The sequence below is a fragment of the Lolium perenne genome, chromosome 6 (assembly GCF_019359855.2).
Source record: "Lolium perenne isolate Kyuss_39 chromosome 6, Kyuss_2.0, whole genome shotgun sequence".
NCBI classification, from domain to species: Eukaryota; Viridiplantae; Streptophyta; class Magnoliopsida; order Poales; family Poaceae; genus Lolium; species Lolium perenne.
The window spans coordinates 229,945,700-229,969,968 of NC_067249.2; the positions used below are offsets into that span (position 1 = coordinate 229,945,700).

The following is a 24,269-nucleotide window of genomic DNA, read 5'->3' on the forward strand; positions in this document are numbered from 1 at the left end:
ATGCTCGCCAATGCTTAAGAGCGTGATTGTGCGACCAGCAATGACATTTGGAGGTTGCGCCCCGGAATTGTCCAATATTTTCGTGGCACATCCTTCCGTGAAATACTATTGGTACCCTGGTGAAGCCCCGCGTGCATATGGTTAGCATGCATGCATGCTCCTTGATGATACTATAGCAAATTGTTGTCTGCGGGGGTGATGCAACTATGTTTGTTATCCTTAATGCTATTGCTGTTTCTTTGGTGAAGGAGAGGTAACTAGTTAGTTCTTGTTTAATTCCTAAACTTGGTGCAGCATTGTTGGTGAGGTGGTGCTGGGTGCCTGCCTAGGTCGTGGTCGATAAAACTACACTCGTGCGCCAGCCGCATGCTCTGACCCAACCTCTTTTCACTGTCTACTTTTTTCCTCGCTAAGAGCATGTCTAACAGATCCCTTAAAAGGGGCAAACCCGTATAATAACTGCCGGAATACGGGTTTCTGCTCTACCCGGCCGTCTAGCACGCCCCGTAAAAACGGCCCCGCACCGATTTTTTCCAGTTTTCGATTACGGGGCGGGTCTTCGCCCCCTACTTATGCGGGGTGGGAGCGGGGATAGACGCCCGCCGCACCTCCGCCGCACCCCCACCGAAGATCCGCGTCCCTCCGCGCGCGCCGCCGCCCTCCCGCCGCGGTCTTCTCCGCCGTTTTTCGCCGGTGAGTATTCTGCCGCGTTCTTCTTCGTTGCCACCGGTAAAATGGTCTGATTTGGGGCTGATGTATGGTACACCGTGGTAGATGGCTTCGGAGGATGTGCACATGACGGATTTGTACGCGACGTCGACCGATTGGTCCTCGTCGGATTCCGACGATTCGGACATCGACGAGTTGCTCAACGACGATGAGACGGAGATGATGCTGCTCCTGTTCGGCTTGAAGCATATGGAGGACCACGCGAAGCTGCTGGATTAGCGGAAAGGATCCGTGATGGGGCGTATGTGCATTCCGCGGAACCGCGCGCTCGGCCACGAACAGCTGATGCAAGATTATTTCGCCGAGGTACCGACCTATCCTCCCCACCTCTTCCGTAGACGGTACCGAATGCGTAGGTCTTTGTTCGAGAGAATCGTCAAAGATTGCGAGGCAAATTGCGATTATTTCAAGCAAAGAAGAAATGCTTCCGAAGTCATGGGATTTAGCCCATATCAAAAAATATCTGCCGCCATGAGGGTTATTGCATACGGTATACCAGCAGATTATACCGATGAGTACCTTCGCATTGGTGTGCAAACAACCACGGATTGCGTGCGTATGTTTGCCAAGATGGTGATCAAGTTGTATGGAGAGACATATCTCCGAGCTCCAAATGAGGATGATACAAAAAGGCTCATGGAGATCAATGAAAAGAGGGGGTGGACGGGGATGCTTGGTAGTTTGGATTGCATGCATTGGACATGGAAAAATTGTCCAAAAGCATGGCATGGAATGTATTGTGGCAAAAGTCGTGATGCTACCATTGTTCTTGAAGCTGTGGCCTCTCAAGACTTATGGATTTGGCATGCTTTTTTTGGACTGCCGGGGACACTCAACGACATTAACATCTTGAATAGATCTCCTTTGTTTGCAAGACTAGTTAAGGGTGAAGCTCCACCTTGTAACTACAAAGTTATGAATAATGAGTACACCATGGGGTACTATCTCACAGATCGTATTTACCCTAACTATGCAACCATTGTCAAGTCCATAAAAGAGAAAAAGGACAAGGATTTGACAAGAAAGGAAGCTTGCTTCACCAAAAATCAAGAGGCATGCCGCAAGGATATTGAGAGAGCATTTGGTGTCTTGCAAGCAAATTTTGCAATTGTCCAGGGTCCTGCTAGGTTTTGGGACAAGGAAACTCTTGTTGATATCATGACATGTTGTGTGATTCTTCACAACATGATCATTGAAGATGAAAGAGGTTTGAACTTGCCATGTTTCTATGACAATGTTGGTACCCGAGTGCAGCCCGAGAGGAATCCTGATCGGATTGAAGCTTTTCTTGCAGCTCATCGAGGCATTGAAAATGCCGAGACTCGTCACCAGCTCACCCAAGATCTGATTGATCACCATTGGCAGTTGCATGGCCAATGAGTTATTACATTTATTTCCCATTGTTGTATGTGTGAAACATTCATTTCCTATTGTTGTATTTTTGAAACATTTATTATTTATTTAATTCTTCCATTAGAACATTTGTTGACATTATTGTAATAATTATGACGATTATTGTGTGATGTAAAACATTTATTTTATGTGAATGTTCTGTTGGTTCTAATATCCAATTTATCAAAAAGCCCTGTTTTGAGGTGGGGATACGGGGTCTGCTAGCTCGTCCGAGTTTTCGGCCGACGAAAAGTGAATACATGGCCCTCTACTCGCGTTTTAAGGGGCGAAAAAATACGGGACCTGTTAGACATGCTCTAAACTCACTCACTATCCAGTCTTTCTATCCAAACTTTCAGCGATAGGTGTCAAGGTTGGAATTAACAAATCTAGTCCACGTAACAGCACCTTTCGACCTCACGGCGATAGCCAATGCCCAATGAGAGCACTAATCGACATTGCTTTGTGGTAATAACACATGGTCTCAGGCTAAAGTTACTGCTAACAGTCTAGGGAACCGTTGCACCACTTGAGCTTTTTGTTCCGTGTTTCTTCATCCAGTCAGCCGAGAGCATCCACGGTGTATACCAAATAGTAGTTCTAAATATCGGTACGGAGGGAGTAGTGGATTTGATTTTTGGCATTGGTCTTCTCTATTGTGGAAAGGCATTGGCATAGCCAAAAATTATGACATGGGAGCAAGTAGATATTTCTACAGCTAAATTATCTTTCTTTCTTCTCTCTCTAGTGCTTCTCTTTATTATGGGCCATGTAAAAGGAGAGAGAATGACGTAGTCTTTTTGGCAATCTACATATTGTAGAAAACTTAGCCATCTAACACCAAATTCATTTTCTATTAGGTGGCATATTTAGCATCTGACAACACCGTGGATGCTCCAAGAGGTGACGAGGTTTTAAAGTCAGAGCGACTCACGCAGCAGTGCGGCGACCATCAATGGTGGACTAGTGTCGTCGGTAGCGGACTGGACTACTCCAGCCAGCAGTGCGGGCAGTCGGGCACCGGATGCAATTCAATCCGTAGCACGGCCCTTCCTTCGGGTACCGACCTTCTGATCACTCCGGCTGCTTGCACGGTGTTATAGCAAATGCTCCGGCTCCGTACCGATCACGGATAGACTGGATGTCTGATGTAATGCAACACGGTGAGCACGAATTCAGGGGACTAATCATGCGAGGAAAGGACCCCTTCGCTACGAACAAAGTAAATGTTAGTGTCTGTCTTTATTTTGCCGCTTGATGGTGATTTAGACGGCACAAATAGTGCTGAAGCTTTAATCGCGTCACTGAATTAGTAATAGGAGTTCTAACGGCCAACCAATTTTTCTGACCTGGACACCTGGTTCAGAGATGATTCAGAAAACATTCCTAGCATTTCAAACTTTTCAGACCAAAAAGGTCTTTCAAACCAGTCTCATGCCGATCCGGCGGCATTGCAATCCTATTTCAGTCAGGTTTCGTATGCAACATGAAAGTCTTTCAGTTTTCATACAGGTTTCAGTAGTTCGGCACCTACTTAGAAAATGTTATTGCCGTTTCAAACCTGTTTCTAGAACAAAAGTTCTTCTGTTTGAAACCAGCTTCAGATAGATTTTGTATTTGGACTAAAGACTAAAGAGGAGAGTAACTCAAGTTCAGAAGAGATTCACCCGGATTAGTACAATTTTACACTTCTGACAGCACCCACCAATTCTTTCGCATTCTTAGGATATTTTAGCACAAAATACCTGCGGATTGATATCTGGAAATGCATGTAACTTCATTGCTTTGAAGTATAATGCAGCTGAATATATATGATCGTGAATGTCGATGCTGATGCAGTAAATGTCGATGCAGTAAAACAAGGCAAAAGGAGTAACCAAACCTCCCTTAAACAGAGTAACAGAACATTTGTATCCCTTGCATTTTCTTAAAGCTTCCTGCCGCTAATGATATTCACCATGTTACAGTTACACAAGCAGCGTCGAGTTAAATGTACACCAGACTAAATATCTAAGACTCTCGGTTCGGAAGGGCTACCAACGCCGCTTGCAAAAGAGAAACCAACTTCAATCTTAAACTGGACAATGTGCGGCTTATCGACAATTCGTTTTCAGTAAACAAAGCACCGCTCTCTCCCACCTGCTGCTGAGCTTGGGCAACCTGACCTTCCAGGTAGCGTCGCACGCTGGGCTCGACGACATCTATCAGACCGAGGGATGTAGGGGTGTGCATCCATCTCGAGATGACAAACCCAGCCAATAGATACTGTCCGTTGAGCACCAGTTCAGAAATGAAACACGGGAGCAAGACCTTACCAAACAGTAAAGACCGGTTTATCTTAGACGTCTCTGATGTGTTAGATTCAGCTTCCCATTGTGCGCAGAGATCATTCTGGAATGACCTCGCGAGTTGTCCGACGAGATGGCATATATGAGAGAAAAGTTTGGAGTATCCCTCCTCTGCAGCCATCTTCTGCAGGGCTCCAGAGGACAGAACCAATGCCAGCAGCTCATAGCCGTCAGCATTTGATGAGGTGGACACAGCTCCTTCCCTAATTTTCGCCTCAACCATTTGCATGCACTGCAACTGTGGAGCTTCATATGGGAGCAGTAGAATGATTTTGAGAGCCATGAAGCAGTTCGGTGCAGATACGAGGAGTTCAAGCAAGCGGTGTGCCTCTTCATCATCTAGCAGCATGCTATGTTTTGAAGATGCTCGATCTAGAAGTTCAATGACCTTCTGGAGCTCACCAAACCCTGCAAGTTTTCTCATGATCTCCATCCAACAACTGTGAAGAGGATGGACAGATAATGACACACCATCTTGCTTTTGTGTTGGATTCTCCAGCTCTTCTGGTAGGGCCTCCCAGCCATCATCCCATCCATCACTCCAGTCGCTTGTCTCTTTTGGAGATTCTTGAGGCGCAACATATTCTTCTTTGGAAGAGAACAATTGCTCCCACTCCTCTAGCACTGCTTCCAGAACAGCAACACTCTCCACAGAAGAAGCACGTTCCGACAAATGTAAGAAGCAAGATACTGCAGATTCAAGGCTCGACAAGTTTTCAGGCGTGATACTAGCATCTGGCAGAACTGCAGTGATCATCTGACTAGATCTGAGTGCCACTAGAGTCGCTGTGATGCTGCTAGAGGGAGTCGTACCCTCATCAGCTATGGAAGCACTTGTTCCAGGCTCATACCATAATTCCCATGGCTCAACCTGTGAAACAATCTCATTTGGGAGGCTTTTGAGGTTGCTTCCTGTAATACACTGCATCAGCTGCAGGGCATAGACACGTAGTTGGCTACCTAGCTGCATGTTCTCAGAAAAGGTTATCAACTTTCCCCAGACACTAGATCTGATCATTTCAAGAGAGCCGGCATCTTCCCCTGCTGACTGGCTCAATGAAGATAGTAGCTTATGCAGCAATACCTCAGACTCACAAGAGCCTTTGATCAGATCGGACAAACAGCCATCTGTAGAAGCACCATAAAGCTCTAAGAGATCCAAAGGATTCCTTGAGTCTGCACCCATACTTTCCAAATGTTCCTGTCCTCCGTAGTACACTTGAACTACAGTTTTGAAAGCACATCCAGAAAGAATCATAGCTCGGCAAATGTGTGATGTGTCCAGTATCATTTCACTGTTAAAACCAGCTTGTACAAACATGGAGATGGCATCCCAACCTTGGTGCACTGTTATCTCATCATTTATTAATAGCTGTCTGAAAGCACTCATGCAGTGAGATAATCGGTTTGGATCCAAGTAGCCTGTCCTTTCATACGAGCTAACAGTTGACTGCCTTGGTATGTCATCAACAAGTTTAACCCAAAGCGTTATCAGCATACAGAGAGGTTTCTTCCATGAAGGTTCATGTGGATGGCTTCTCGCTAAGTTGGAAGGAAAACATAACGTGCAATACCTCCGAATGATGTATGAAATATCTGTGGCAGGAAGAGTTTGGATATACTCCTTGCAACTATCATAGTTCAACTCAATTTCACAGAGAAACGCTTGTAACTTTTCACAATCTGTGCTGTTTGATCGTGCTTCATTGCGGCCTTCTAAAGATGCCAACATGCCAAGAACATAATGCTTGTAAACACCTTGACGTGATACAAGACCCTTAGCCTGTACATCAACATACATACTCACAAGAGCTTGTACCATATCAGCTAGAGCACTGACGGTCGATGCATGGATATTCTGGCATACCTCTTCATTGAAATGCTCAAAGTTCAGATTATCCAGGCTAGCAATGTTTTTGTAGTTTAAGCCATCAATGAAACAGACTTTCTTGCACTCTTCCTCTAGGACCTTGTAATACTGAAACGGCTCAAGCTTATGTGTATGGACATGTTCTTGGTATGTTAATTCTATCTCACTAGTCCTCTTAAGATATGAATGGCATGCTGAAAGGATGCTAAAGATGTAGGAGAGGCGTTGCTTATTATACCCATCGATCTCTGGGTAGACATCTGAATATATCATATCAATCACCCCCTTGGCTGATTTGACAATATCCTCCCGAAATTCAGCAATTTCATTCAGAATATCGTCATTATCCCAATATTCAGAGACAAGAGCACAGCCCAGAAATCGTAAAAGCACCTACAGTTAATCAAGAGATAATATAGGTATCAGATATGAGGAGCTTACATCACAAGGAAACTAAAACACAAGATAATTCTGCATGGACTGCAGCCCTGCAGAGAGAGAGAGAGAGAGAGAGAGAGAGAGAGAGAGAGAGAGAGAGAGAGAGAGAGAGAGATACCTCGGTTCGCTTCAAGCCATAGTTCTCAGCTATATTTACTGCTTCCTTTAGTATATGCTTTCTCTCCAGCTTCACAGAGTCAACAAATGAGAAAATAACCTTTTTGATATAGCTAGCGTCACCAGATAAGAATCGAGACGTGTCTATATCAGGCAGTACATTTTTTAGCGCTCTTGCTTGATCAGCCATCCGTTTCTCCTCTTCTAACTTCGATTTCCACTCTCCCCAGTAAGTGGCATGTGCCATATCAATCTGGTCCAAGTCATCTGATCATAGTAAAAGTAAAAAATAGTAAATATCATATAAATGAACATCGAAGTACCAAATTGGCAAAAGTTGGTGAAATTGTATCACAAAAATCTAGTCTGATTTATAAAAATAAATAATTTCCAATAAGCCATCTCATAAAAAACAGAACACTGGACAAGATGAGTATTCAACAAATAAACTGAGGCCGCGATTCAGCTATTGTCTTGATATACTGTTGTTTTTAGTGCACCTACCTGAATCTATCGAGGTAAACTTCTCATGGAATTTGTGAAGCAAGAGATTTCTCCTCTGTTCAGGAGTAGAACATTCTTTCTTCGAACTGTTGAGGGAGCTATATATCATTCCTACATTCATTATGCTACTAATCTCTTGATAACATTCTCGGTTTTTGAGCTCTTCCTCTATTGTTTTCACTCCATTGAAAGGGTCCATGAGATTCAGAAGAATCGAACAGGAAAGAACATAATCATCTTCACCAACGGGAGGTTCCATTACAGACTTCGCAAGAAACATGATTAGATCATCACTGGGAGCAAAGCTATTTACACCTAACCAATATAAGATGCTATTTGTTGCCTCTGTTTTTGATGAAAAGCGATATCTCCTGATGGAATGATTTGTCTCCGAAGAATGCTCGTTACCATCATACACCTCACCATTAGACAACTTTAAAAGCCATGGCAATTCCAGTGCAGAGAATGACAATAGTTTCCTATTTTCTGCAAATGTAGATTCCCAACTATATGTATCATCATTTGTCAAGTCCATGCAAACCTTTGATAGCATTTCTTTAGCAATTCCCACATGATCTCTATCATGGCTAATGTCTTCTCTGAGATCAAGTATGTCTTGCACACTTTGCACAGGAAGAGGTGTATATGTAGAGCCATCAAGAAAGAAATTGGGAGGGTTTGTTCCTGTTGATACCATTAATTGTTCAAATTTACCATGGACATCAAGTTCCTTCCAAGCATTCAATAGTTCCCCTACAGATTCTCCATCACAATGGCTCAGGGAGAAGCCCAATAGCTTTTCACGGGTACTTGTATCCAAATTGTCAAGCTGAGGACCTCTTGCAATTGCAGAACATAAATCCCAGACTTCACCATGACCCTTTTTAATCAAATTCAGACACAGATCAAAGGCTAGCTGGAGGTCACCATTTACCACTGCTTCTCTAGCGATGGCCTCCTCAACAGCAGCTATTTCTTCTTCACTTCTTAATCCCAGAAGTTTAGCAACATCAATAATCTCTTCGAAATGAAGATATGCCCCTGTTTGACTCGTAATCACCATACGGATGATCTCCATAGGATCCTTTACCTGTCTGAACTGAACAGGAAGGATAGTCACCCCTAGAGAAGGAAGTCTGACAGTTAAAGCATCAATTATATCAGTTTCTACTTGAACATTTTTGCTATTTGGTAACAGGTTTAGGCATTCCCTAGCCTTCCAAATCTGCAAATGATTGTACAATCCAAGTTAGTAATACTAATCAGTGACTAACATAATGCATGAAAAAGGAATTTGGTGGCATGAACTTACTTCATTGCAGGACAAAGTAGAAGCTGAGAAGAAATACTCTCTTGCAGCTTGGATAACGAGATTCTCAGCCTTTTCTGCGGACAAAGAAACTGCACTAGTACCTCCAAGATAGTTCCTGGCTAGTGAAAATTTACCAGCTTTTAGAAGCCCTCTAATGAATTCTGCGAGCATATATTCTGAATCAAGAAAAGGAAATGCCTTTTCTTGGAAGAGTTTCAAATCACGCCACATATTAGCCCACTCATTGTCAGATCGAACAGGTTGACGTCTACCAAATTTTGACAGGATCAGCCGTATAAGTTGTTTTACATTCTTCTCGTCTAAGTGAGCAGTAAGGAAGAAATGTGTTGGCTTTGGTACCTGCCAAAGTAGGACATGAGTTAAAAAACAAACAATGATGTAAACAGTTGACCACATCCAGGCATCAAGCTATCTAGTTGCTCAAAACTATTGATAACAAGTAAACATGGTACAAAAAGAAATACGCTGCTACTAAAGCTTCGTAGTTTACTGGAGGTGCTAGCAAAGCAGTTAACATTGTATGCATGCCTATGTGAAAATAAATACCCGAAGGAACCAAAGTTGATTTAGTGCAATTTCATAGTTGACTTAAACAGCAACTTTCCTTTGAAGAAGAGATATCAGTACCTGGTAATAAGCAAAGAGCCTCCCTACTTCTACGTGACCTTCAGCAACTTTTAGCATCTTCTCTCGCATATCAAGGGATTTTATGTTATCAAACTGGTAGGCTCTTGAATCATGGCAATAAGAATCCCGTGCATTATCACCCAGACCAGATAAGATATCAGCGCACACATGCTGTATGTCATCATAGGAAACCACAGAAGTCCCAAGAGCTTGCTTAGCATCTTTCAGATTGAAATCTTCTTCACTGGCCATTAAAGATTTCTCTCTCTTTGTCTTATGGAGTAACTTTGACAAAATTGATGACATGGTATTCCACTGGTTAGTTGCAGAGCATACATAAATGCAGTGAATAGCTGTTTCAATCATTTCATCAAGATCCTCGAAGAGCCCACGGATTGGTGACTCCCCACAACCATTTTCAATGACAGACAAGCAAACGGCCAGCTCATTTTCAGCAGCAACCTCTTTCATCCATCTAGTCAGGTAGGATTCTTCTTGTTTGTCAGCATTACTCGACGAGATCATGTGCATACTCATAAAAGGGATAGCCATATCGTCTAGTCGCTGAACAACTGTTTCATCTTTGGCTCCTTTGAGAATGATTTTGAACTTTTGATAGTCAGGCAAATTTTCCCAGGTCGCAAGGTTCATTATAAACTCATTCAACTCGTCAGAATATACAACTCTGTAGAGGTATTTCATATCATCAAAGAATGGCTGCAGCTCCACAATTCCCTTTTGACATGCAAGCTCTATCATGGCAATACAATTTTCCAGCTGTCCACTTAAGCAGTCAATGTCCCTAGCTCTGCTCCTGTACCACTCCGAAAGTTCAGCGACAGATGGCCACAAGAAACCAGTAGAGTGCTTTAAAAGTATTTCTGTTTTGACCAGTTGACCAGGAGAAGTGTTTATATATGATGCCATCTGTTCGCATTCAACCCAATCACCATCTCTTAATATTACAATACTAGGAGGATATTTCCCAGGAAGCAACTGACCATAAGTTTGTACAGCAATAGTTTCTGGAATCGCAGACAAAACAAGTAAAATGTCAGAAGAGATAGTATATGGATGGCGCTTCATGAGAAGATTAAGGGCTCCAATTTTGCCACTTTCAGCTAGAGCAATAGCAGTATCAACAAGGGGCATCAAACGGAACTTGTTATATTCACCAGCTGAGAACCTAAATAAAAAGAACAGCACAATTAGCTACAAGAAATGCGTAAGTCATCTGTGCAATCAACTTGTGAAGAATTTTTCGGTGAGAGCTAACACTACTGCGCAGTGAAGTTGTAAATTGACATTCTGAAGAAGTAAACAAATCAACCTACAATCTTTTAGATGTTAGAGTCACTAGCTAGACCTGAAAAATCACAAAGCATTCACTTGAGTGTTAACAACCTCTTATTTTCCCAATTACTTGATGCACCTAAACCAAGAGCCAGCAAAACATTACTTTGAGCTCATTTGGGAATTGCAAAAGATGACAATGATAATTGATTTCTTGAGGGATAAATCAGTAAAACATCTATAGCACATTTTAAAAACATTGGATTGAGACTCAAAATGGCCAATGCATGTATGACCGAAGAAGTTAAATTATTTCTATCTGTAAACTTTTGCAGGATGAATATGGTTCAACAGCTGGAATATAGTTGTGAACACTTCCTATGAGCTGACTACATTTATTAGCAAGAGAAAATTGTAAGAATGGTAACAGACCTTCCCATATTAATTCCCAAGAATGTCTCCAGCAAGTCGTTGTACCACAATAAACGAAGCCTAATGATACGACTATCCCATGCTGAGCCCTCGCTGCTCTTATCCGACTGCGAAAATTTGTAACGGTCTGTTATACGAAGGCCAAAAGAAAATAGGGCTTTCAAAGCCACTTCTGTAGGTGCAACTTTATTCACACATTCTGATAATACAAATGCTTGGTCTTTGATGTTCGCCAAGTATGACTGTATATCATGAATATCTCCAGCAGAGTGCAACCAGCATGCTTTAAGCACGTCATCCTTATCTAGATTATACTCGGAGGCAAAATCCAAAGCCTCCTTTTGACGATTCTCCCTGATGAGAACAGAGTACATCTCCAGTACTGTAACTTTGGAGAATGATAAGAGGCTCCAAAATATTTTATCCATCTCAGTGGGTAGACGATCCCCAGGAACACTATCCATTTGTCTGCTAGATTGCAAAACAAATGTATATCCTTCGACAGCCTTTGCCTTTTCCAACAGTGGTGTAGATAAAACAGGGTCGTCTTTTGAAACTACCATATTCTCAGCAATGCTGTACATGCTAATCCTACCATCTTCCTTTACTACCATGAGAATACTATCTGTCCACCAACTGATATCCTTCACACGAAACAGCGGTGTTGCAGCACCACTTCCGTGAGGATGAAGCGAAACAGAGCGCATATCTCCATCAAGCACAAAGATATTGACGGAACCATTCAAATCTAATGTAGCAATACACTTGCCCTGAGGTGAGATTCTGACTTTTGGGAGTGAGACCAAAGTTTTTTTATCCGTAGGAGGTGAAAACACCCCTTCCAACTGCATGCTCTGTAATGAAAGACGAAGTTCCAGATATCCATCGAAGTTCAATATATATAGAAAATATGTTCCTACAACATAACAGGGAAAAAAGTTAGAAACAAGGGTTCCCTAGAAACAACTGCAGCAACGGGCAGTAGCTTTGGGTGTTTAAAATCCACTATCCAAATTCTTGTGGGATACGGAAAAAAATCATGATATGTTCTTCCAGGATGAAAATGTTATTATCAAGACAGGATATATTAATATACAATGGCTATATAGCAGAACTTCCCTTTATATGCTATAATAGTGCAAAACAGATATCAAGTGATGGATGTAGCAGTAGAGAACAGATAACCGGAAAGGTACCAGAAGAGCCATTGGAGCTTGATGAAAGACTGGAATCCCCAACTAGGACCACTAATGAGTGATCTTGATGATAATCAACACACGAGAAACTCTTGGGCAGCTGAGGAGGCCTAGTTGACGGTGCCTCTTTAGTCACTATAGAAACTTGGTATAAAGCTGCCTCCGGTTCTTCATTGTAATTGAATTTATGGACCATGCAATCAGTAGTAAAAATATAGAAACCCCTAACACGTTTAGAAAGATCATATTAGCTATTGCCAAAATATTAGCAACAATCACAAATTACATCTTTAAAGGAAAGGCTCTTAACTGCAAATAACAGAGAATCACCTTTGTGAACTTGAAGCATCCTGCGCAAGCAAATCAGCGATAGGAGAAGATAGCTTCAACTGATTGCTTGTTCTCCTAGTAAATGCATCTCCATTTTCTTTTATCAGATACAACGAGTTTAAGTCATCCACCACTCCAAAAATGCCTTGGTCCTCCAGCCAGGCCCCATTTGTAAAAAAAGCCATTCTATTATTATCTGACCAGAAGGAAACGGAAAATACTAGTTAAATTATCACATGACAACAATTTCGATTAACTTCCATGCGTCATAATCCTGTGAAAACTAATGCAAACCCAATGCACATGAAACAGAACTGCAAGATGCACTAACATTTTCATACAACAAAATTGTAAATATGTACTGCTACGGCTCCTAAGTTCTATATATGAAGTTTGAATTTTCACTACAAGTTCATCACCAAATTCGAGCTTCGGCAGATCCTTTATGTGAAGTAGCAAGTAGTAACAAGCTACAAACTGTACTGCCACGGCAGCATTAACCTATGGTAATCAAATGGTTTTTAAGGTGGCATTTGACAGATCATGAATATCACTTTTATTAAATTACAAGCATGAAATGATATTGCCAAGACAAAAGAAAGCTAGCTTAAGCAGCTCCCAGTGTAAACTATCACTCCGTTCCATAATATAAGCGGTTCTAGCAAACTAAAATAGTTCTAGCAAACTTAAATAGTTTGTTAAAACGGCTTATATTGTGGAACGGATGGAGTAATGGAGTAATATTTAAGAATGCAATGTATGAACATCGCTGGTGTAACATTTCACCAAGGATTTGTACCAGAGAACTAGTTCCAATGAATTATACTACTACAATACACAATGCAATGTACGAACAAGTAGAAAGTTCACTGACTTGTATATATGCCGCAAGGTGATGCATAGCCATCGCCCTTCCTCAAGATGGTAATGCGGTTCCCAACAGCAACAGCGACATATTCTGCATTCCGCGAGACGAACAAGGACGCTGCATTATCCCTCTTCTTCCGCTTGCTTCCCCCAAGTGCGCCATACCTACTCCACCTCTCCCTGAGCTTGCTCACGCCTTCCAAGGGAAGCTAGTGGTTAGGGGCCTTTCCCGGATGGGTATGGATATTTGGTGGATTTGAAATCGATTCGAGGGTAATAAAAGGGTAATGATCCAACCTTGGAGGGAGAGATAGGAGAGGACGCCTCCTCCTTCACCAGAACCGCCACCACTCGCTTGAGTGGTTTCATCCCTTTCCTGCGGTTGAAAGGATTACGTTACAGAAGAGATGTCCAAAAGAATGGAGCGACCTGCAAAATCTGGGTGGTTCCACTTCCACACTCACACAAGGGATTTCGTGGGATCCTGACGCGTGGCGACCGATCTCGTACAGTGCTTCATCCCCCGCCCCCATCTCTCCGGAACCGTCACTGTTCGACGACTTGTCTCCGGAGATCTCCGAGTTCGAGTTCGAGCCCAGGAGCAGGTTTCTTCCTCGGGAGATTTGATGGTTCGCCTTAACTTGGTTAGCCTTTGATCCTTTTCAATCAAATTTCGCCTGACGGGCCTAAGGTTTAGACAAGACGATCCAGTGTTAACTAGGTATACTAGGATTTGAGGAAGAGGAGAAGGGGAATAACTGGAGGGGGCAGGTACTTGCCGGTCGCTGCTCGTCGGAGTTCAACTCGGGGCGGCGAGGTCCTATCTGCGTCGGTCGTCACCGCTTAGCCGCGGAGGCCCCCGACCGGAGTTCCTACTTCGCTCGGCTCGGCCGCCCTCGTCGCTCAGGCCGTCAGACCTGAGCTCCCGCCGCTGTATTGCCTCCGCGTCGCTCTGAGCAACAGCACAACGCCGCCCGGTGGTCTCCGGGGTCGTGGGAGCGGCTGCGGCGGCCGTGGTTGCCGGACTGTGGACGGTGGCGCTCGCTGCCGGTGAGGCACGGAGGGGGAGAGAGGCGGGGCAGATGGATCTGTTCGGGGAAAACGCTAGTCGTCGGTCCGCCGGAGATCGGCCGCCGCCTCCACCGTCGGATCAACTTCAGGCGTTGGTTTTCCAGCGTTCGATCGTCGTGGGAAAAAAATACCCCGCGTGTAGCTTTTGTCGGCTCCTAATTTGGGCCGGATACTTCTCGCCCCGTAAATTGGGCCGTATTCCAATTTCCCGAGAAACGGCCCAATAATCTTACCTGAACATAGGTCAGAACGGCAGAATCCGACCCGACCCACCACACTCCAACTTCCACTTCGCGTCGTCTCTCCCGTCTCCGGCCGGATCGATGGCGGCGGCTTCCGCCATGGACGTCGAGGCGCCGGCGCGTCCGCCCACCACCACCACCAAACCCAACCGCCGCTCCCCTCACGACCTCCTCGCCGAGACCCGCGCCTCCGTGGAGGAGGTCGCCGCGCGGATCCTCGCCATCAAGAAGGACGGCGCGCCCAAGGCCGACCTCAACGAGCTCGTCGCGCAGATGTCGCTCCTCCTCATCACGCTCCGCCAGGTTCGTCCCCACACCCCAAAACCCGCGGAAACCCTAGCTCTGGATCTGCCGCTCCAACCAGAGTTTGGATTCGTCCGCGCAGGTGAACCGGGAGATACTGATGGAGGAGGACAGGGTGAAGGGCGAGACGGAGGCGGCCAAGGCGCCCGTGGACTCCACCACGCTGAGGCTGCACAACCTGCTCTACGAGAAGAACCACTACGTCAAGGCCATCAGGTCCTGCCTCGACTTCCAGACCAAGCACCCCGGGATTGAGCTCGTGCCCCAGGAGGAGTTCCACCGCGCCGCGCCTGCTGACATCCGGGACAAGACGCTCGCGGCTGATGCTGCCCACGACCTCATGCTCAAGCGCCTCAACTTTGAGCTCGTGCAGGTTGTGTACTGTGATCAGTTTCCACCCTCCGACTGGAGCTTTAAGTATCATCTATACATTGCTCCTGTGTTCTGTTCAGTTGCTCGTCTAAAGTAGTTTGAGCTGAATGCAGTGCCCATGGTTTCATATATGCATATAGAAATCTAAATTCAGCTGAACATAGAGCTTACAAAGGGTTGCATAGCGTATTTAGGCTGGGGACATACTTGGAATGATCAGGAAAACTATCGAACGTAATAACCATTTTGTAACCTGAGCTTAAATCCTTTTAACTTGCTACAAGCTGAGCTGCTTGTTTGTAATAACCAAACGAAATAACCATCTTGTAAGCTGAGCTGCTTGTTTGTAATTTTATACAACTTTTAAATTTGGGTACAACAGAGCATTGAAATATCAATTTAATATCACAGAATTTGCATTACTAAAACCTTGAACTATTGTTTGGTTTGGCATGCTGCCGCACTCATTATCTTGGCAAACATGTTTAATAACTAGAATACAGTGTTTTACCGAGAACTCTGTTTAACCCACCTTCTACATGACACTAGGTCAATTCGTGCACTTACAAATAAAAAATATATATGTGCGGGCTCGTTGCGCTACTATAATTTGGTTCATTTCTGCACATTAATTTTTCATCGTGGTAAAATTGCTTAAGTGTCTCTAGTACTTTGAATATGTGTGTTCTTTCTAGTCATTTGCGCTGGTTTGTTCCAATTTGATTTCTGTTATCTGAAATATATCTTAATACTGACACAGCGTAAAGAGCTATGTGAGCGGCATGAGAAATTGGAACAACAGAAGAGCATTTTGATGGGGACAATTGCAAGTCAGAAGAAATTCCTTTCAAGCCTCCCGTCGCATTTAAAATCACTCAAGAAAGCATCATTGCCAGTGCAGCAGCAGCTGGGGATGCTGCATACCAAGAAACTGAAGCAGCACCATGCAGCTGAGTTGCTCCCGTCTCCTCTGTATATAACTTATACCCAGTTATTAGGACAGAAAGAAGCATTTGGAGAGAATATTGAAGTGGAGATAAGTGGAAGCACAAAGGATGCTCAAACTTTTGCTCAACAGCAAGCCAAGGAGGCAAATGGTAAGTTACATTTGCTTGGAATGTAGTACATCTAACTAATGTCAAAATCTTGCATAGTTGTCTCTCCCTGCCACTGTTCCCTTATTGCAACTTTGAACATTCCTATTTCGTAATTAAGTGGCAGTATCCTTGCAAGAACAGAGATTCACGGTTGGAACTGTGGATGTATGATCTATCCTACAGTCTGGACAAAATTCATTTAAGCTTTACAAGTTGTACATTAGGATGTGGTGGTGATGCGTGATACTTAATAACCGAATGCAGTTTTCCTCAGTGAATATCTATTTCTTGTTTGAGTAATTTTTGCTCAGTATTGCAGCATAGCAGCATTCAGCAAGCTTTTCTAGAAGCTGCGCTATCTATTGTAAATTTTGAATGAAAATAGAATAACATGTCACTACTAGGCGGTTGCTTCATTGTTCATTTTATGCTTGGGTTTCTGACAAGATAAACGCACATACATCAAAATGAAATTGCCTATGTGACCGTTGGTAAGTCATAACTTTGAGATTACTGATGTATATGTTATGTATCTGCTATAGCAGGCACTTTATCAAATGATGATAATAATCGGATGGATGATGATGCAATTGATGAAGAAGAAGATGCTCAGAGAAGAAGATCAAGGTCCAGGAAGACTTCGAAGGAAGCTAATAATCCTGCGTTTGCATATCAACTTCATCCACTTAAAGTTGTTCTCCACGTATATGATACTGAAGTTTCTGGAACTAAGCGTCGTAAGCTAATCACCCTGAAGTTTGAATATTTGGCAAAGTTGAATGTTGTCTGTGTTGGATCTGAAGACTCGGAGGGGGTGGACAGCAATATTCTGTGCAACCTATTTCCAGATGACACTGGTTTAGAGCTGCCTCATCAGGTGTGTTTTCCAGAGCACCTGATTTTCATAAGTTTATATGCACATGTTTCCTGTTGTTATCGGATTTCTTTGGTAATTATGTTGTGTATCAACTATCAACGTCAACTGGTCCATAGTTCCATGCATTAGTACTTTTCATGCAGTTAGGGAGGGTCGAGTTACGATTGATTTTAATTGAGTTTAGCAACAAAAAAGCTGCATGTGGTACTATTCCAGATTCTCTTTAGCTCTTCTCTATTATAATCTAAAAATGTGACCCTTATAAATTTATGCAGATGGCTAAGCTTTACGCTGGGGAGGCTCCAAATTTTAGTGAAAAGGAGTCACGTCCATACAAGTGGGCACATCATCTAGCTGGTATAGATTTCCTGCCAGAAGCTCCTTTATCTGCCGGGGAATCTAACAGAGCAGCGAGAAGTGCTGATTTGTCATCTGGGCTTGCACTATACCGCCAGCAGAATCGTGCACAGACTATTTTGCAGAGAATTCGCTCTCGGAAAGTTGCCCAAATGGCTCTCACGTGAGTGACCTGCTCTACAATGTTTGCAGTTTGGGATGTCAATAGCAAAATCTGGATGGTAGATCTTTCAGATGGCTGCATTGTATTTTCGTTGACAAATTTGTTCTGATGATGCCTTTGCTTCATCGTACATGTCATTCTGAGACATGCTGCGTGAGTTATTGAAATAGGAAAAAATCTGTGAAACATCTTTCTGTTGATACTTATGACTCCTATGCATATCTAGCTTGATTGATTGCACCTCTTTGAAGTTTTCGAGTCTGTGATTTACAGGTGGCAACTTAATTATTTAACTAAGCTGAAGTGGCCTCAAATAGAACACCAGAATACACCGTGGGCATCACGCACCCCATTGTGTAATCTGCATAGTTGGTCATTGACAGGGTTTTTTCCTGAGCCGTCGGCTTGTTCTGCTTTAATGGTGAGTGAGCCTGCAGGAAGTGTTGACAGTGATACAGAGAGAAGATCTGTGACAAACTGGCAAGAAACTGAGGGTATCGCAGAGGATGGGGAACTTCCGCTTGTGGTTGCTGCTGAACATACCTCAAGTGGTTCCATAATGTCACACTCAGAGGTGTCACCTGAAGTTCGAAATCATTCTAGAGGCTTATCCCTTATAACAAAGAGCGCCACGCCATCTAAGCTAAGCATCTCACACAGTTTTGGTAGAAATGAGGATGATCTTGATTTCTTAATGGATAGTGATACTGAGTTGGAGGAACTGGCATGTGCTGACCAAGAAACTGTACAAGGTACTATAACTATTGACAAATCCTGGGAGGACTATGCTTCCAGGGAGTTCACGATGGTTTTGAGTAAAACTTTGACGAATGGTCCAAAAGTCATGCTGGAAGCCAAGGTAAACTCTCCAGTCACTGTTCCTATCGTCCTTATTGTAAGAATGTCCATGCGTGCTTGCTTTCTCATTATGGGTCTTCAATTGCAGATCAAAATTAGCATGGAATATCCTCTTAGGCCACCCCTTTTCAGATTACAACTCATTTCCGAGAACACTGTTGCTTTAAAGTGGCACAATGATCTCCGTGCAATGGAAGCTGAGGTTTGTACTTTGTATTTTGAGCTGCTTTCTCAATTTCTGTTTGGTGCACATCTCTTATGGATTCACACTGCTCTTACGACTTGCAGGTGAATCTTCACATCCTCCGAGACTTGTCTGTGTCATGTGAGGACTACATATTAACCCACCAAGTTATGTGCCTTGCTATGTTATTTGATATGCACTTTGACGAGGGTAACGAGAAAAGAAAAGTGACTTCAGTGATTGATGTTGGGCTCTGCAAACCCGTAAGCGGAACTATGCTCACTAGATCAGTCAGGGGAAGAGACCGCAGACACACCATCTACTGGCGAGGTGCTGATTGCTCTTAGTTATCTGTAGAGTATCCATGAATCAGCATATCGTGTGTCATTTGAAGGAAATGGAGGTGCTAAAACAACCATTTTATACTAAATGGCACTGAGAAAACTAGCATGGACCCCTGGTTATTCCTGCTGGCGTGGTCTGACACCAGAAACTGCCAACCTATGATTTGCTGTTGCCTGAGAGTTTGTTATGCAATCATGTTGTACTCTAATTCTGGATTTTACATGGAACTTTCGCCGCTCCAGCAAGTCTTGGGATCATGCAGGATCAGTCAACAGACAGACTGTAAGCCAAACAGAGTTTGGATGCACCTGGGTGGTAGTGGGGTGGTGCTAGTCATATTTTTTACCTATCTATTCAGTCATGACATTTGGTGATGGCTGACTTAATCCACTCTCTATGTTATTAACCTTTCACCTGATGTCGTATCTGCACTAGTATACAAAGATATAAGAACCAGTGGCCTAACGGATTTAACTTAAATCTGCTGCATTCCGTTCATCTTAGTACAAAGTTACTTAGTCAGCTATCTCAGCGGCCAACGAGGCTGCTCTGAGCCTGGTGGTGCACATATAGTCCTGCAAGGCACGCGTGGCGGCATCCCAGGCTGCACCAGCGCGACGACCTGCATGAGCAGGCACGCGTGGCGGCATCCCAGGCTCAGGCTGCACCAGCGCGACGACCTGCATGAGCCACCCCTCCACGTACTCCGGCCCCTCCGAGTAGACGATGAGGAAGCTACGGATGAGCTCTCACACCGCCTTCACGAACTTGGGGTCTTGGGCGCCACCATCAGCACCGAGTAGTTATTGTTAAGCTTCTCTCCCGTCACCTTCTTCATCGCCACAAAAGCGATGCGCCTGTCAGTTACACTCTCCGTGGGCTTTAGGAAGCAATATGAATATGTGCTGGCACATGAAAGCACGGGCATGGCTGTGCAAAACTTAGGCTTGGAAGCTACCTCCATATCAACTTTTGCTTGATTCATTTTTTTTTAAGATAGTTTACTTCGCTGGTTGTTGTACGTGAGAGTTGGTATATGGAGTGGGGTTGTGTGGTGGTGCATGCATATCCACAGCGGCCGTCGCCCTCTGCTCCTCTTGCGTGAAGAACCCCGGGCACGTAGCGGCGGCGGCCATGAAAAACCCCGGGCTCGCAGCGGCGGCGGCGGAGCCGGAGGTGATCATCTCGTGGATCTCCTCTTCGTTCGGCGCCGCCATCGCACCGAACGCGAGCGGCCCTCGTCGCATGGCCGGCGAGGTGTCCTCGAACTGGCCGCCGACGTCAAGCTCGGGCGGCGACGGCGTGGGTCTGGACGGTTGGACGTAGGCGCCCTCTTGGAACACGGCAGTCGGCGACGGCGAGTACAGCGAAGGGGAGAAGGACGACGGGGAACTGGTTGTACCTTGCGTCGGCCATTGGCCGGGGAACATGCTGCCGCCGCCCATGGCCATGCTGACCATCCTCGCTTGTTCGTCCTGGGCCGCCGCCGCCGCCCTCTTGGCGGCGGCTTTTTTCACCCTCTCCGCCCTGCCGCTTGTTTCCACCTCGCGCCGTTTCTCGTCCGCCGCCCACTCGGCGTTCGACATGCCTCGGCGGCTTCGTGTTTTCTTCGCCCGCATCTTCCTCGCCGGCGCCTTCGGCGGCATTTTGGTGGACGAGAGGACGAGGAGGAGAGTGGTGGTGGACGAGAAGACGCCGCCGGGAACTGGAGCTGGAAGACGAGGAGATTGGGGAATTTCGGCGGGAGAGAATGGGGATATGCAAGCAAATTGGAGGGAATGGGGATATGCAAGCAAATTGGAGGGAAAATCGACAGGATTTGGTTTTCCAGTCGCCGACTACGCGGGTCCACATGATGTTTCGCGCCAAAATCTTTCGTCCGGAGTCCCCGAGCGCGCCTCGGGGGGCCGGGGATGGCGTGGGCTCGCCGGATGGATGAAGGGCCAAATCCGGACGAAAACGAGGAACCGGGGGCGCGACTGGGCCGAATTTCGCCGTCCGGATGGAAAAAACGTCGCTCGGGGGCCTCGTCGGGGGCACGAGTGGAGATGCTCTTAGAGCATCCCCACTCGTTTGGGCTCCCCACGCCCAAATCCGGCGAAATTTTCGTCCGGATTGGAGGAAGATTTGGCGTGGGGAGGCCCATTTTCCCAGCCGCGAGCCCAGGATGGATGCAACGCAATACGACGAATTCAGACAAAATAGGCGAATTCGTTCAAACATAAGCGAAATTTAATGATATTTAACATATAGAGGCGAGTTCGTACATAAATAGGTCGAATTCGTACATATATTTGAATTCGGCGATTGGCAAACTAATACTAAAACTCCTACATGCCGAAATGGCGGTAGAAGGTCGTGTAGTCGCCGTCGTCGTTGTCGTCGCTGGAGCCGGCGTCGTCCTGGGGCGGCGGCGCCTCGTACCAGCGGCTCGTGCCCTGGCCAGCGTCGCCGGCGCGTGGAGGCGACGGCCGGTAGATGTCGTCGTCGCTGCTCTCCTCGAGCTTGATCACCTCCCTGGGCGCGGCGTTCCGCGAGGACGACGACGGTGCGGCAGCGCGGGCGGCGAGTTGTCGCGCGGCGGCCAAATCCAACATCCGCCGCTGCTGCTCCTCCTCCTGGCGCTCCCAGTCGCGCCTGGACCACTCCAGCGCGGCGTCGATGGGGTGGGTGTTGTCGGCGGGCACCAGGTCCTTCAGCGACCTGGCGATCGCCTCCGCCACCGCGGCGTCCTCCGCGCGCTTCGCCTCCTCCTCGGCGAGCTGGTTGGCGGCGGCCGCGGCGGCCTGATTCTTCGCCGTCTTCCTCTTCCGCCCGCGTTGCGGCGAGGAGGGCTGGTCGCGGATGACGAGCGCGCCGCTGCTGCGCCCTCTGGTCGGCGGTGGAGACGCCGGCTCCTTCTTCACGGTCGCCGGAGACGGCCACTCCTTCTTGACGGTGGCCGGCGTCGACCCGCCGGACCTAGACGCCGATCTCGATCCCGACGACGAGGAGGACGGCGCCATCCTCCTCGGTATCCAGGAACTACCGTGCCGGCGCGACACGGTAGCCGCCACCGGCGGCGGCATCCCCAGGACAGGGGAGTTCCCGTCGTCGATGTGCGCGAGCACATTCTCGAGGGTGCGGTTGGGCGCGCTCCACCATCGGCGGCGGCCGGCGGCGTTGTTCCTTGCCGGAGGAGGAGGAGGGCCGTCGTAAGCGGCGAGTTCGCGTTCGTACCTTCGCCGGAAGAACGCGATCCACGCTTCGTGGTTGTCGGGGAAGAAGCGCGGATCCGCGCGCTGCTCGTCACTGAGAGTGGCGAGCACCTCCTCGATCGCCGTTTCGAGTGCGCCGCCACCCGTTGGCGGCGGCGGGATCGGCACGCCGCCTGCGCTCAGCCTCCAGCCTCCCGGCGCGCGGAAGTCCGGCGGCGCAGGGTAGCCCGCCGCGTGCAGGAGTCGCCCCTCCCATTGGTGGAGAGAGCGGCTGCCGAAGCCGTTGTTGGCCGCACCGTCGTTCGCCATTGCTGCTTCCTTCGAGTTCGGGGATGATTTGGGGGAAGACGAGCGAGGAGGTGAATGCGGGGCAGCCGGGGTAGTTCGGCGATAAATAGCGGTAGACGCGCATGAAACCGAGGCGACGGCATTAACTCGCCGCGTGGAAGTGACGCGTCCGGCGAATGCTGACCGGCGGCAGACTTTTACAGCGCGCGGAAGACGATGCGATGAGGACGACGATCGGTGTCTCTCGCCGACAAGTTGGGGCCACCAGACGCGCGGGAACGTTTCGCGCGCTTTCGTTTCGTCCGGAGTCCCCGAGCGCTCCCCGGGGGGGCAGGGGTGGCGTGGGCTCGCCGGATGGATGAAGGGCCAAATCCGGACGAAAACGAGGAACCGGGGGCGCGACTGGGCCGAATTACGCCGTCCGGATGGAAAAAACGCTCGCCGGGGGCCTCGACGGGGGCACGAGTGGAGATGCTCTTAGCTCGCTAGCTCTCTGCTCGCATAGTTTGCTCATCTCTTTTTTTCTTCCACATGCACGTTGTTCAGATGGTGCGAATGAATGCTTAATATTTATTGGGCACGTACCAGAATCATCTATCATGATATTTTAAGGTACTATAACATATACACACATTTGTAAAAAAAATGCATATAACAAGTGTAAATGTTAGATATGAATGTGATTATTTTTCGCCCTTTATGCTTTACCGAGATTTTAGACGGAATGCGCTGTAGGGAAATGTTCATGAACCGAAAAAAAAAGAACACGGAGAACCGAGTTCAAATTTATTGCATTTGTCATGATAATTGTTTCAATTTTATAACATTGATTTTTTTTAGTAGTACCATTAGAGCATGTGACCTATGTTGTTAAATAGAATACAAATAAATAAGATTATATGCTATACATATGTATCAATGAAATAGCACAAAATAAAAATAAAATATAAATGTTTTGTGTAAACAAATGTTGTCAATTAGTGGTGATCGTTATTTAGTTGATGTGTTGTTTATAGAAAATGAGACCGCAAGAAACAACAAAAATAAGCGAGAACACCTTTATATATACCTGGTAATAAAGGTAAAAGGGTTTCCATGGTTTCATATGTCTGATAGAGAATAAATTTGCTACTTCTACATCGCAAGAAGGGTTAGCTCTTACAAAGTTAGAACACCGTTAACTAACCAAATATGACAGAAATGCCAAGGAGCATATATTGAAAAAAAAACCTATGCGGGCTCTACTCTGTTTCGCATGTCAACTACTACAAACTCAATCATATTTCAGCCACCAGCAGACCATAGGCCCGCCCTTGCTATGTCAGGACATTGAACTTAAGGTCTGATAGGGTCATGTATTATGTGGTGTTAGACGGAATACTAATTTAATAAATTGTATATTGTACTTTCTTATCCGCAAAAGCATGTGGAGTAATTTG

At 46.0% G+C, this 24,269-nt stretch overlaps 2 protein-coding genes across 3 annotated transcripts; one reads left to right on the plus strand and one right to left on the minus strand.

Annotated features, from left to right (window-relative positions):
- Nucleotides 1-3,873: 3,873 nt before the first annotated feature.
- Nucleotides 3,874-14,614, minus strand: LOC127305941 (MAG2-interacting protein 2). Its single transcript, XM_071822906.1, has 12 exons — nt 14,256-14,614; nt 13,941-14,162; nt 13,774-13,852; nt 13,484-13,672; nt 12,610-12,805; nt 12,280-12,503; nt 11,084-11,999; nt 9,359-10,544; nt 8,711-9,070; nt 7,399-8,623; nt 6,896-7,161; nt 3,874-6,732 (listed from the first exon to the last, which is right to left on the minus strand). The coding sequence occupies exons 2-12, from the start codon at nt 14,007-14,009 to the stop codon at nt 4,132-4,134; spliced, it is 7,311 nt and encodes a 2,436-aa protein (XP_071679007.1). The 5' UTR covers nt 14,010-14,162; nt 14,256-14,614; the 3' UTR covers nt 3,874-4,131.
- A 181-nt stretch (nt 14,615-14,795) lies between these two features.
- Nucleotides 14,796-19,827, plus strand: LOC127305942 (THO complex subunit 5A). 2 transcript variants are annotated; one of them, XM_051336536.1, is made up of 8 exons: nt 14,796-15,092; nt 15,175-15,465; nt 16,225-16,561; nt 17,104-17,438; nt 17,714-17,958; nt 18,232-18,817; nt 18,905-19,018; nt 19,105-19,827. In XM_051336536.1, exons 1-8 carry the CDS (start codon nt 14,871-14,873, stop codon nt 19,345-19,347), a joined length of 2,373 nt encoding a protein of 790 aa, XP_051192496.1. In that variant the 5' UTR covers nt 14,796-14,870; the 3' UTR covers nt 19,348-19,827. The 2 variants fall into 2 exon arrangements, with proteins under 2 accessions (XP_051192496.1, XP_051192497.1); XM_051336537.1 differs by having other exon boundaries at nt 17,107-17,438.
- Nucleotides 19,828-24,269: the final 4,442 nt, after the last annotated feature.

Bases quoted from the DNA above. Each gene is read 5' to 3' on its own strand.
- LOC127305941 (XM_071822906.1), bottom strand. From the start codon at position 14,009: ATGGGGGCGGGGGATGAAGCACTGTACGAGATCGGTCGCCACGCGTCA. The intron at 13,673-13,773 runs GTTGGATCATTA...TTCCCTTGGAAG, and splicing joins CTCCTATCTCTCCCTCCAAG to GCGTGAGCAAGCTCAGGGAG. The intron at 8,624-8,710 runs GTAAGTTCATGC...AATCATTTGCAG, and splicing joins CTACTTTGTCCTGCAATGAA to ATTTGGAAGGCTAGGGAATG.
- LOC127305942 (XM_051336536.1), top strand. From the start codon at position 14,871: ATGGCGGCGGCTTCCGCCATGGACGTCGAGGCGCCGGCGCGTCCGCCC. The intron at 17,959-18,231 runs GTGAGTGACCTG...TGTGATTTACAG, and splicing joins GTTGCCCAAATGGCTCTCAC to GTGGCAACTTAATTATTTAA. The intron at 19,019-19,104 runs GTTTGTACTTTG...TACGACTTGCAG, and splicing joins TCCGTGCAATGGAAGCTGAG to GTGAATCTTCACATCCTCCG.